Below are 11,472 nucleotides of genomic sequence, written 5' to 3' on the forward strand. Positions count from 1 at the left end.
TATATATATATATATATAACTATGCTTGGAACTGAATATTACAACGTATAACGCAAATGAAAAACAAGGAATTCATAACAGAGGTTCATTTTATGTCACTGCATTTTGAATTTTAAAGCATTTTTACCCCAAGTGCACCAAATTTCTGACACTGACAGACTGTAAGCTGCATTATTGTGACTTAAAATTATTAAAAACGTTCTGGCTTGTACATTTTATTAAAACAAAAGATACATAATAAAAATCCCCCAAAACCCAAAAGATTACTTTGACCAATGTATTTATTTCTAATTTTCTCTCTCTTTACGAGGTCACATATGATTGACAATAGAACATTCATTATCGAGCTCCTGTTGCAAGAGCGAGGAAGTCTTCTCGTGTTCTGATTGGGTCAAGCGACATTCTACGCCGCCTGCCTGACCAATGAGCAATAACATCGGGACGGCGTCCAAGCATTTAAAGGACTCACAACAATACGACAGAGCACGCCAACAAAAATACACCTTTATCGTCCAATCATCGACAAGAAGCGCTTGGGTTGAGATGAAGCTAACGAAGTGCTCCGTCCAGCTGGCGTACACGTTTTGCCACTGAGGTATTGATATTACTGGAATCTGTACTGTCGAGCCGACGGCGACAATGAGTATTGATTACTCAACTGCGGTTAACTGGCAAAAAAAAAAAAACTGCTTACAAGGAATTACCTTTACGTGAGGCAAACATGACATTTAAATGGATAGTTCACCTAAAATAAATTCTGTTATTATTTAGTCACCCGCATGCTTTTTAAAAACACTCCTGACTTTCTTTCTTCCGCAGAACACAAAAGGAGATGTTAGTGACTGACAGTCAAGTCCCCATTCACTTACATTGCATGTTTTTTTTCATACAATGAAAGTGAATGGGGACTGAGGCTGTCATTCTATAGAACATCTTTCTTTTGTGTTCTGCGGAAGAAACAAAGTAAGAGGTTTGTAACAACATAATGATTTTTGATTTAATTGACTATGCCAAGCAATTACCATATGCCTATTTAAGTTAATCAGTTCAAGAACCAATTATAAACTTAACCTTAAACTGTACCTAAAGAGACAATACGAGGTTACATGCGCTTTTAATCTGTGGATAGTTCACTAAACCTTTAGAGCAAACTGAAATGTTACTCCCGAATTTGAGTCAATTAAATATTTGACAGGGAAATGAAAAAAAGCAGCGATCTCAATGACTATTTAAAATGCTAAATGCTACTCAACGTTTATAGTTCATAAGATCGAGCTTGAGCCCCTCTCAGACCGTAAGATCCCCGTGAATAGGAGTAAAAGAAACAATTCCCATCGTCATTTTAAAATAATCATAATTATTAGTAATGCAGTGTTTAGCATTAAGACAGTCATGTTGCATTTCGTATCATTTGTCAGAAATAAAGCGGCGACTTCAAATCTAAACTCAAAGACAAGAGATTTTGTAAAGCCAATTCCAACTGGCTTCACGAAAAAAATAGCACGATTGGCATTATCTTTAGTTTTGTAACAGCTTAAACAATAAATAAGCAAAACTAAAGAAAAACGAACTTTAACGCAACAGTAACAACTGGATGTGTCCGATTTCCTCCTGTTACTTTCTGTCCTTGGTAAGACAGCATATGGCACTTAAAGTTACGGCCTCTGGTTAAATAAATCAACGCTTTACAAACAACTAACGAGAGGAAATGTTTTGAAGTTCTGAGTTCTGAACTTTTCTTTCTGTCCCATTGAGGTCAGTGGAGCAAATAAACACTGACGAAATAAAACCAAATGCGTTACCTTGAGATTCTTATAAGCTTCTAGCGTCCGGATGGCCGTGTCGGTTAGCTTGACGTGAAAGATGGTTTTGTTGGGAATGCTTTTATTAATCTTTCCACAGGAGAGTCCATACCGATGCTCCTGTCTCAACGCTGCCATGTCTGGAACTGAGGTGAACTGGCGACATTCTAGTCCAAACGTCACTCTCCGCTGGGCGGGGTTACGAGAGAGCGTTTTGGGGACGTCATAGACACACACACACACACACACACGCACGCACGCACGTAAGCGCAAACAATAATCGTATGTATTTCAAAATCAAACTTTTAGTTGTCTAACTCAGCTTATTAGGATGAGGGTGACATAATAAATTTCGATTTAGTGTATTTGACAAGGAATGTAATAAAGAAAAAAACATTCCTAGTTCTGCTGGACAGCCTTTTACTCATAAGTTGTGCATTTCACCAAAAAAAATAAAAAAATAAAATAGTTTAAAATATTGAATAAGATATATCCTGTGAGCTGTCAGGTCTCCAAATATACGGCTGTTCATTGTGCCTGGTCAGTATGTGGAAGTAAAGAAAGTAAAGATATGACCAAAAAAACTATTGACATGATATTGACAAAAAAGCAAACTACAGCTTATCATGGGATATGGGTTTGATTTTACTATGCAAAAAAAAATTATAGAAAAACAAAAAGGTGTGGGGGGGGTTGGGGGCATAAATTGAATACAATGTAATCAGTTATTAATATTATAAAAAATCAGAATATAACCAGTTATTAATATTTTTTTGTTCTGCCTTGTTTCTGTTTACAGCAGTCATTCTCCAGGGCAGTACTCAATAAGTTCTGTGAATGTGTCATTTCTATGACACAATTTGTCATGTTTCATTGCATTATTACAAATAAAACAATAAAGCATGTACATTAGTTTTACACTCCGAGCACAAATGCACAAAATGCTTACAAGATCCTTAATAATAAAATGTTTGAATAGAGGTTGAAGACAGAGGTTTTCTAGGCCGGACATCCCATTTAGCCACTACAGTACATAGAGAAGTTCTTAAATTCCTGGCCAACTCAACCCCACTTATTATTTGAAACAGACTAACTTCCTAAACACCTGTGAAGGTGCATAGTCTGCTTATATACAAATAAATTTTAAATTGTAAATTATACTATATATATATATATAAATAAATATTACAGAATTAAATTACACCTGGGCATTGAAGTCATCCAAAAAAATCTCAATTTCATGTATGAACAAAACTCTGCATGTTAAATCAGCTTTTCCGTCTGCAAATCTAATAAAATATTCTCTTGAAACCAGTCAGTTGAAAAACAACAGTTATCAGTCAAAGATAAAACAAACAAATATGGGTATGTCTGAGAGAAATTCATTGTAGCGGCAACTTCAAGTCTTGGAGATTACATGGTATTAAAGAAGTGTTCTGTGAACAAAATGATGAGAAAAGGCTCAGACTGTCATTTTAAACTAGATTAAAATGTGCATACAGAAAAATGATTCACTTAATCTAGCCAGGCAATCATCTGCACCTTTTAATCTTAAAAACAGATGAAGTGAAATGGACAGTGAGGGGAAAAATAGAGAATTTAGGTTAATTGGAAAGACATAATCCCCAACAGACAAGGTGCTTGGACCTCTGGATTAAGGAGCTCTCTCATAGTCTCTAATGGAAACTCTACTTGCCATATGGCTGTCTGAGAAACAGGGACATCTGAAGCCGGCTGGACAAACAATATATGTTCCCTCAGATTGTGGTTTACAAAAAATGCCGCTGACTCTCCAAAAGCTTCCATGTTATGTGTAAATTTACATTAAATATACAGATGTGTACAAGCACTTGGCAAACAGATGCATAGCTTAAGTGTCAGCTTCTTAGGAATGGATCTAAGTAGAGATTAAAGTACATGAGATTCACTGGTGTCAGGTTACACTTCAAATAAGATAAGCAACTTACAGGAAAAAAAAGGTCAACACATTGTAAATCCAAGATAATTAATAAAATATTATAACTTACAATATACATCAGATTTTATTCATCAGGACTTTATTTGTAATGAGTTTGTTCTCTGAAACTCCCTTCATTCCACCTATTTCATTCATTGTTTGGGGATTTTACATTTGGCATTTGCAGAGAATCTAGATGCCAAGATTTCCACAATATGTGAGCTTGCCAAGCTGATAAACAATCATTAGTCTTATTTACGTAAAAAAAAAAAAAAAAACGTGTCATTGTTAATCAATTTTATCCAGTGTCATTGTTTCAAACAGAAAGTCGCTTGGTCATCAGCTTAGTGACTATTCACAAACAGAACACTATTCCTCCACAGCTGTTCAAGTGCCATTATAAGGCACGGGTTAAATAAGAAATCAGTCCTGTGGTCTTTTTGTTAATCTTAATCATGCCATAAACAGTGCCAACAGCCTCTAATGCAGTAAGCAAGTAAAACTCTCTAGTGTGTTTCATCTGTAGACAAAACCAAGATCAACATTCTCAAAGCTGCATATGAAGTCACATCCATGTATACTGAATATTTAAGTTTAAATTGAATGCACTAATGACACACTGCTAAACGGTGCAATAATTTTATGTTTATTAGGTTTCATTCAACAAACCATTTAAATGGAAGGACAAGCAGGCTACATGTTATCGTTGCCAGCCAAGTGTAAATGATTGTTGTTTTTAAAATGTATTTGAGCGTGTTTTGTGGATTTAATAAGTGTAAAACAATCATGTATAAGGACATTTAAAGGCTTGTCTTGTCTTGAAATTATGCATGGCTCATTGATGTTTCTTCTAAACTTGGCATGTTGCAAACCTGGAAAAACCTGTTCAGGTGTTCAGAGTGTGTTATCTTCGGTCAATGCCCGTTCTCCTCATGAGAATATGGCACAGGTTTTTCTCAGTACCTTTGATAGGTATCTAGACAAATATCTGTTTTAATTTAGTTCTGCCAAAATAATGTAAATTGGATTAGAATACACACCACAATTTGTGTGTGTGTGTGTCTGCGTGAAACAATTTAATACTTTATATTCAGCAATGTTGCATTTAATTGATCAAAATCACTTTTACATTGTTACAAAAAGAAAAATCTATATTTGTACATTATATTATAATTAAAAAAGCAACCAGTCCCTGAAGTCCTCTTATTGGTGGATGCATTCATGGAAACTGCATTATGGGACGACGTGATGAAGTCATTAAGAAGCTTACAGATGTTGGGGCAGATTAGATTTTGCTCTTCTAATCCAACAGATTATCACTGCACACAACACTACTGACCAGTATGGCTTTACATTTCAACACAATTCTCACGCATTGATCATTTTCTGCATTCTTCACTGCAAAACATTTCAACGAGGACCCTTTTACAAAGTCTCCAGGAAATGGACTGACCACGGATGGGATTTATGTCATGTGGCGATGCATTTCCATGATAATTCTATTAGAGTACATGTGGATGTTGTGCTTTAGAAAATACTACACGCTGTCACTAATGGATACAGGTGCTCATCGGTTTGGCAGTTGAGCAGCAGCGACATCAGTTTCTACAAACCTGGTGTGTGGTGTGTGCTGGGAAGACATTCAGCACTTTTAAGAAGAGATAAATGGTATCCTTAGCACCGTGTGGGGACATGGAACCAGAAGCTGAAGAAGCAGAGGAGACAACGTTGGAGTCTGAGATGTTCATAAACACAGTTAGTGACAAACAGGAGGTGAAGAGTGAAGAAGCTATTTTGCAGCCTTGGCAGGTGTTTCAAGAATCAAGCATGGAATTACAGAGAATGAATATCACAGGAAAGGAGGATGGGAAGAAAACAGTAGAAGTCAAAGAGGATGACGAAGGAAGTGAGGCAAAAAATGAAACGGATAATAAAGTGGCAGAAGAGATGAAGTGTGCTGAAAACTTAAGCAACATGCCAACAGATGCTAATGACTCAAGCAGCGACCCAACCAATGAGCCCATCTCCTCAAATTCTCACACCAGCCCACCTGAGACCAATGAATCAGACACAGGGGACAGCAGAAAACTGACAAAGACTCCCAGCTTTGGGAAAACAGTTCGTTTTAAGGAAATTGAAGCAGTGGAAGAAAGGGGCAGCTCAGTGGACACTCTTTTTTCAGACTTTGAGATAGAAGAGTGGACCACCACCAGCTTTGAAGAGCTGTTTCTGGCAGATGACTGGAAGGACATTGCAGGTAAGATGTCCATGATAACATACATTTGTTAAGTCTGAGTTCCAAAAAGGTTTTCACAGTGATGCCATAGATTAGGAACATTTTGGGCTCAAAAAGGAACCTTTCAGTGAACGTTTCTGTGCAGTCACATTTACTGTGGTTTGGCAAATCCACACGATTGGGAATTTCATATGAGGGCAAAAGATTTCCCAATGCAGATTTCGCAAAAGGTTCAAGTTGGTCACAGGCATTCACCATGATGACCAATAGAAAGCTGCTTGGTTTGAAAGTAACCTCTGTGGGACTATACATGCTTCCTACATCACTACACTAATGACAATAAACAATGGACCTTTTTTGACCACAAAATTTTGCCAAAGTGACCCCACATTTAGTGTGAAGAACATTTTAATAATCTGAAGAACCTTGTTCTACTATAAAGAACTTTTTGTTCCATGGAAAGGTTCCATGGATGTTAAAAATTCTTCATGGAACCATAGATGCTAATAAAGAACCTTTATTTTAAGAGTGCACGCTATACCAGTATTGCTGGACACTAGAATGTTATGTATGGGGTATTGCTCTAGAGCAGGGGTGCCCAAACTCGGTCCTGGAGGGCCGGTGTCCTGCAGAGTTTAGCTCCAACCCCAATTAGACACGCCTGAACCAGCTAATCAAGCTCTTACTAGGCATACTAGAAACTTCCCAGCAGGTGTGTTAAGGCAAGTTGGAGCTAAACTCTGCAGGACATCAGCCCTCCAGGACCGAGTTTGGGCACCTCTGCTCTAGAGCATGTGATGCTGATGTGCTGATGTCCCCAAAAAGTTTCTTAAAGGGATAGTTCTCTCAAAAATGATAATTCTGTCATCACTTATTCCACTCTCACGTTGTTTCAAAACAAAGAAAAATGTCTGTGTTTTTGTCCAAACAATAAAAGTCAACAGAGTTCAATGTTGTTTTTTGACCCAATAGATTTCATTACATGGACAAAAACAGTTGGAACATTCTTTAAAATATCTTCTTTTGTGTTTCACAGAAGTAAGAATGTCATATAGTTTTGGAACGACATTAGGCAAATGATGAAAAAATTTTCATTTTTGGGTGAACTAACCCCTACACTTGCTTAACCAGAAGCACCTCCTTGGTCAACCAGCTTCACTAACACCACACTAAGAACATCCCCAAGTTTGACACTATTGCTTTAGGGTCTTGTTGATCTCTTTCCCCTCCCCGTTTTCCCTCCACTACCCCAACCGTGCCTGTAGATGAGCATCTGATAAGGAAGAAGGTGTTACAGGCCAGTCCCGAGAATGCCCTGACCCCGGCTTGGGGTCAGGAAGTCACACTGAAAATGCAGGGTGTGCTGGAGGATAGGACTGTGGTGGAGAAAGACTGCAAGTTGGTCTTCGTTATCGGAGAGGGAGATGTCAACCAGGTGAGGCACACAGACAGGCAGAGGAGGGGCAGCCGCAAACACACACACACACACACACACACACAAACACTCACAAGAAGCCCTGGAACACCTACCTGCATCCTGCCTATCACCTCACACCTGCTGCCTGTTGAGTTTTCCATAGGGATTAACCTGTGTTTTCACATGTTGAGTTCTGTATGTGTTTACCCAAGGCTGTGAAAAAGTCACCTCCTTGCTGATTCACTTTCAGTGAAAAGTTAGTAAGGTCAATCTTGTTTGCCAGCTTGTTTAGACACTTCAGACTGCGTTAAAGCCTTATAATATGCATTGCTTCCTTTAAGTTATCTTGTTGAGACTAAATCAGTGCATGTACAGTAAAATCTATATGTGTTACCTGAAGTTTAAAATGTGACTGAATAGGCCCTGGAAGAGTGCACCATTTCGATGAAGCAAGGAGAGATCGCTTTACTGCTTGCAGATTCACAATACACCTATGGACACCTGGGAAGGTAAGAAGGAAAATATACCTGTATTATTTATCGAATAACATACGCACTGACTTGAGTTTTGGGCTTAAATGCAAGCAGGTTTGGTGAATTTAGGTTCTTTCACATTCTGTTATAAGTTAGAAATTCAAGAAGGAAGTAAGGGAGGGTGGAGGACACTGCTGAACGGGTCTCTTGTGACATCAGTTTGAAAAAGTCAAGTGGCTTCTATCCTCACAGGGTGGGACAGAGTCCTTTTATACCTGTTGCTCTCAGGGAAAATGGCCTGTCCCCAGTAGCTTGTTAAATGAACCATGAACAGGAGCAGATGGCCTTCCCAAAATACCATTGAGGGCATTCAGGAACCCCTTCCCTCCCCTATCCTCTCAATTCGTTAACTACAGGCAATACTTTTGTTTAACCACTTGCTTCAATCATTTATTTATACCATGAAGGTGAAAACTCAATAAAATGTAAGTTCAGTACTTATATTGTTGATGTGTATATTTTCAGAAGTAAAAAGACAAAAACAGTGTTGTCTGAATCAGCACATTCTCAGGAATGTGTGACATGCATCAGATGGTGGCAAAATTGACTCATTATCAGGCAACCCCCACACATATAGTGATAGATATACAGATAAATAATAAGTATGTTCATAAGGCTATATATATATATATATATATATATATACTGTACATACATATATTGGTAAGATTTTTTCAATATTTTTGATAGAAGTCTCTTATGCCAAGGCTGCATTTATTTGATTATGAAATATTGTCAAAATGTTAACATTACTCCAGTCTTCAGTGACACATGATCCTTCAGAAATCATTCTAATATGCTGATTCAGTGCTCAAGAAAGAAACACTCCTTATTATCAATGCTGAAAACTGTTTTTTTTTCTTTGATTGATTTTAGAATTATAATTCATTGATGACTAGAAAGTTCAAAAGAACAGCATTTATTTGAAATAGATTATTTTTGTTACAAAAATATTTACATTTTGACCAATTTAAGTCATCCTTGCTGATTAAAAGTTTTAATTTATAAATAAATAAGTATATACAAAATAAACAAAATAAAAACAACAAATAAAAAAGTAAATAAATAAACAAAATAAAATAAATTACTGACCCCAAATGTTTGAACGTATAGTGGGTATTGCCCTTTAAAATAATCACATTTTGTTGCTTTGCAGCCTGAATTGAAGACGAACACAGTTTTTGTTTTAACTCTACTTATAACATCCAAGTGAATAAGCAACTTATAACATCCAAGTGAAAGATATAACACCAACATGTCAGCAAAAAAACAAACAAAAAAACAGAATCACTGAGTTGGAAAAAGGATCACCCCCCTCCAAAAAATGACTTGTAAACTCAACTGTGATCAGCTGTGGTCATTTTGATTAGCTCAGCATGAAGAGCTTTCCTGGAGCATTTCAGTCCTTGGTAATGCAACTGAAGCAAACAATCAACTATGGGTGGCAAGGCACTGTCAAAAGATCTCCGGGATAAAGTTGTGGACAGTCAGGCATTCCGTCAAATTCTTGAGGAAAATCTGCTGCCCTCTGTCAGAAAGTTGTCAATGGGAAGAAGGTTTACCTTCCAGTATGACAATGACCCAAAGCACACAGCAAAACTGAGCACACAGCGAAAAAGGTGAATGTCCTTGCATTGCCTAGTCAGAGCCCAGACTAAACCCCATTGCAAATCTGTAGAATGACTTGTCTGCAGTCCACAAACGGTCACCATCAAATTTAACTGAACTTGAGGAGTTCTGCAAAGAAGAGTGGGCAAATATTGCAAAGTCTAGATGTGCAAAGTTAGTAGAGACATATCCCAGCAGACTAAAGGCTGTAATTAAAGCAAAAGGTGGTTAAAAAAAAATACTGACACAAGGGTGTGATCCTTTTTCCAACTCTTTTTCCAATCCTTTTTCAGGGTTTTTTTCCTGACATGTTGATGTTATATCTTTCACTTGGATGTTAAAAGTTGCACTGAGTAAATAAAGCTGGATAAAACAAAAACTGTGTCCGTCTTCATTTTAGGCTGCAAACCAACAACGTGTGATTATTTTAAAGGGGGTAATTCTTTTCTATACCTACTGTATATATATATTGGAAATAATATACATACTGTACCTATATAGACATTTCAATATATTACAGATGTTTTATGCTTTGTTTATGTTTAACGTATTATAAAATGTTTTAGAAATTTAGTAAATTAGTATTGATATAAATAGCTATTTCATTTTCAGTGGGTTTGTATTCACATGTTCACCAAGTAAATCCATGCATGTAGATAAGCCATAAACTGTCATGTGTTTTTGAGAAGACATTCCAGAGTTCGTGATTTTCCGTCGTGATTCGACTTAAAATCAATTGCACTGGTAACCATGTGCTCTTCCCAGTTCAAAGTGTCTTTAGACTATTGCAGTGTGAGTTTTGTGAATCCATCTACAGTTTTATATGTGTATGTGTGTGTGTGTGTGTGTGTGTGTGTGTGTGTGTGTGTGTGCGCTTGCGTGCACAGCGAGGGCTCAGGAGTGATCGTTAGCTTTGGCTTGAAGCCGTGCAGACACATGGGCTGAAGGGACATGTTCCTGTGTGATTCTCTCTCTTTGGCCCTGTTATGAGTGGCGTCCACTGGGAGCTGGCAGTCGTGAGAGGCAGACTGATCCACAGTTAATGGTTGTTTTGATGCTACTGATTAGGACTGTGAGCGGCAAACTTAAATTTAGCCCTGGCCCTAAGGTAGACCTCACAGGCTTCTTGCCAGCAGTTAAAAGGGTGACAGCAAAGCCACTGTGACAACATCTCGTCCCATGGCACTGAATAGGTACAAGGCACACACACATATGCATACACACACACTTACACACTCACATGCTTCCCTAAAAGGCAACTGCATTTAGCAGAGGTGCTAAAAGCAAACCTATATGTATGTTTGAACTTCAGAATACACTCCTATTAATATAAACATCCCTGTTAGATATTCGAGAACTGAGCCTGATAAAGGCTTCTTTGACAAGGAACTCAAAAAACCGTCACCTCCAACATGTTTTCCTTATTTGACAGCTGTGACGGCTTGTCAAAGTGGCAGAACGGCAGATGGAGGGGGTGGGAAGCGGCTGAGAGGAAGCTACTGATGGAAGAAGGGAGGGAGGAAGAGGGAAAAAAGGAAAAAACTTAAAAGGAGCCTGAGAGAAAATCTCATTTAGTTTCTCTCCAGTGGCTGTGGCATGTATTGACTGAACCCTGTCGGTAGCCTGTTACAGACAGCGCTGTCTCCACCAAGAGCACTTCACAGCTTTTTGTTGGAGCTGACTGCAGACAGACTGATTCAACTGACTGTGATTGGAGTCGCAGCGTTGAGTGGGTGATAGATTTTTTTTCTTTTTGTCTCTAATGCACGCATCAGTGGCTTATTAGTTATGGAACAGCAGGTGACTATTTTTTCGTTAATAGAGGTAGATCAAGGTAAAAACACATCCATCTCAAAGAACAGTAACCAAGTGACTCTAAACACATCTCAGTGTTGTTCTGGCCAACATCAAAATACTGC

At 38.0% G+C, this 11,472-nt stretch overlaps 1 protein-coding gene across 3 annotated transcripts in view; it reads left to right on the plus strand.

Moving 5' to 3' along the window:
- Positions 1-5,085: 5,085 nt before the first annotated feature.
- The window catches only part of fkbp16 (FKBP prolyl isomerase 16), a 57,716-nt gene continuing 51,329 nt past the window's right edge, over positions 5,086-11,472 (plus strand). For 2 of the 3 annotated variants that reach the window (XM_016521303.1, XM_016521301.1), the window contains exons 1-3: positions 5,086-6,016; positions 7,261-7,430; positions 7,833-7,921. In XM_016521303.1, the coding sequence (XP_016376789.1) occupies positions 5,425-6,016; positions 7,261-7,430; positions 7,833-7,921 (851 nt within the window). In that variant the 5' untranslated portion in view covers positions 5,086-5,424. The remainder of the gene's footprint in view (positions 6,017-7,260; positions 7,431-7,832; positions 7,922-11,472) is intronic. The other variant, XM_016521302.1, reaches the window with a different exon arrangement.

This window comes from Sinocyclocheilus rhinocerous, unplaced genomic scaffold (genome assembly GCF_001515625.1).
Source record: "Sinocyclocheilus rhinocerous isolate Xijiao unplaced genomic scaffold, SAMN03320098_v1.1 scaffold659, whole genome shotgun sequence".
NCBI classification, from domain to species: Eukaryota; Metazoa; Chordata; class Actinopteri; order Cypriniformes; family Cyprinidae; genus Sinocyclocheilus; species Sinocyclocheilus rhinocerous.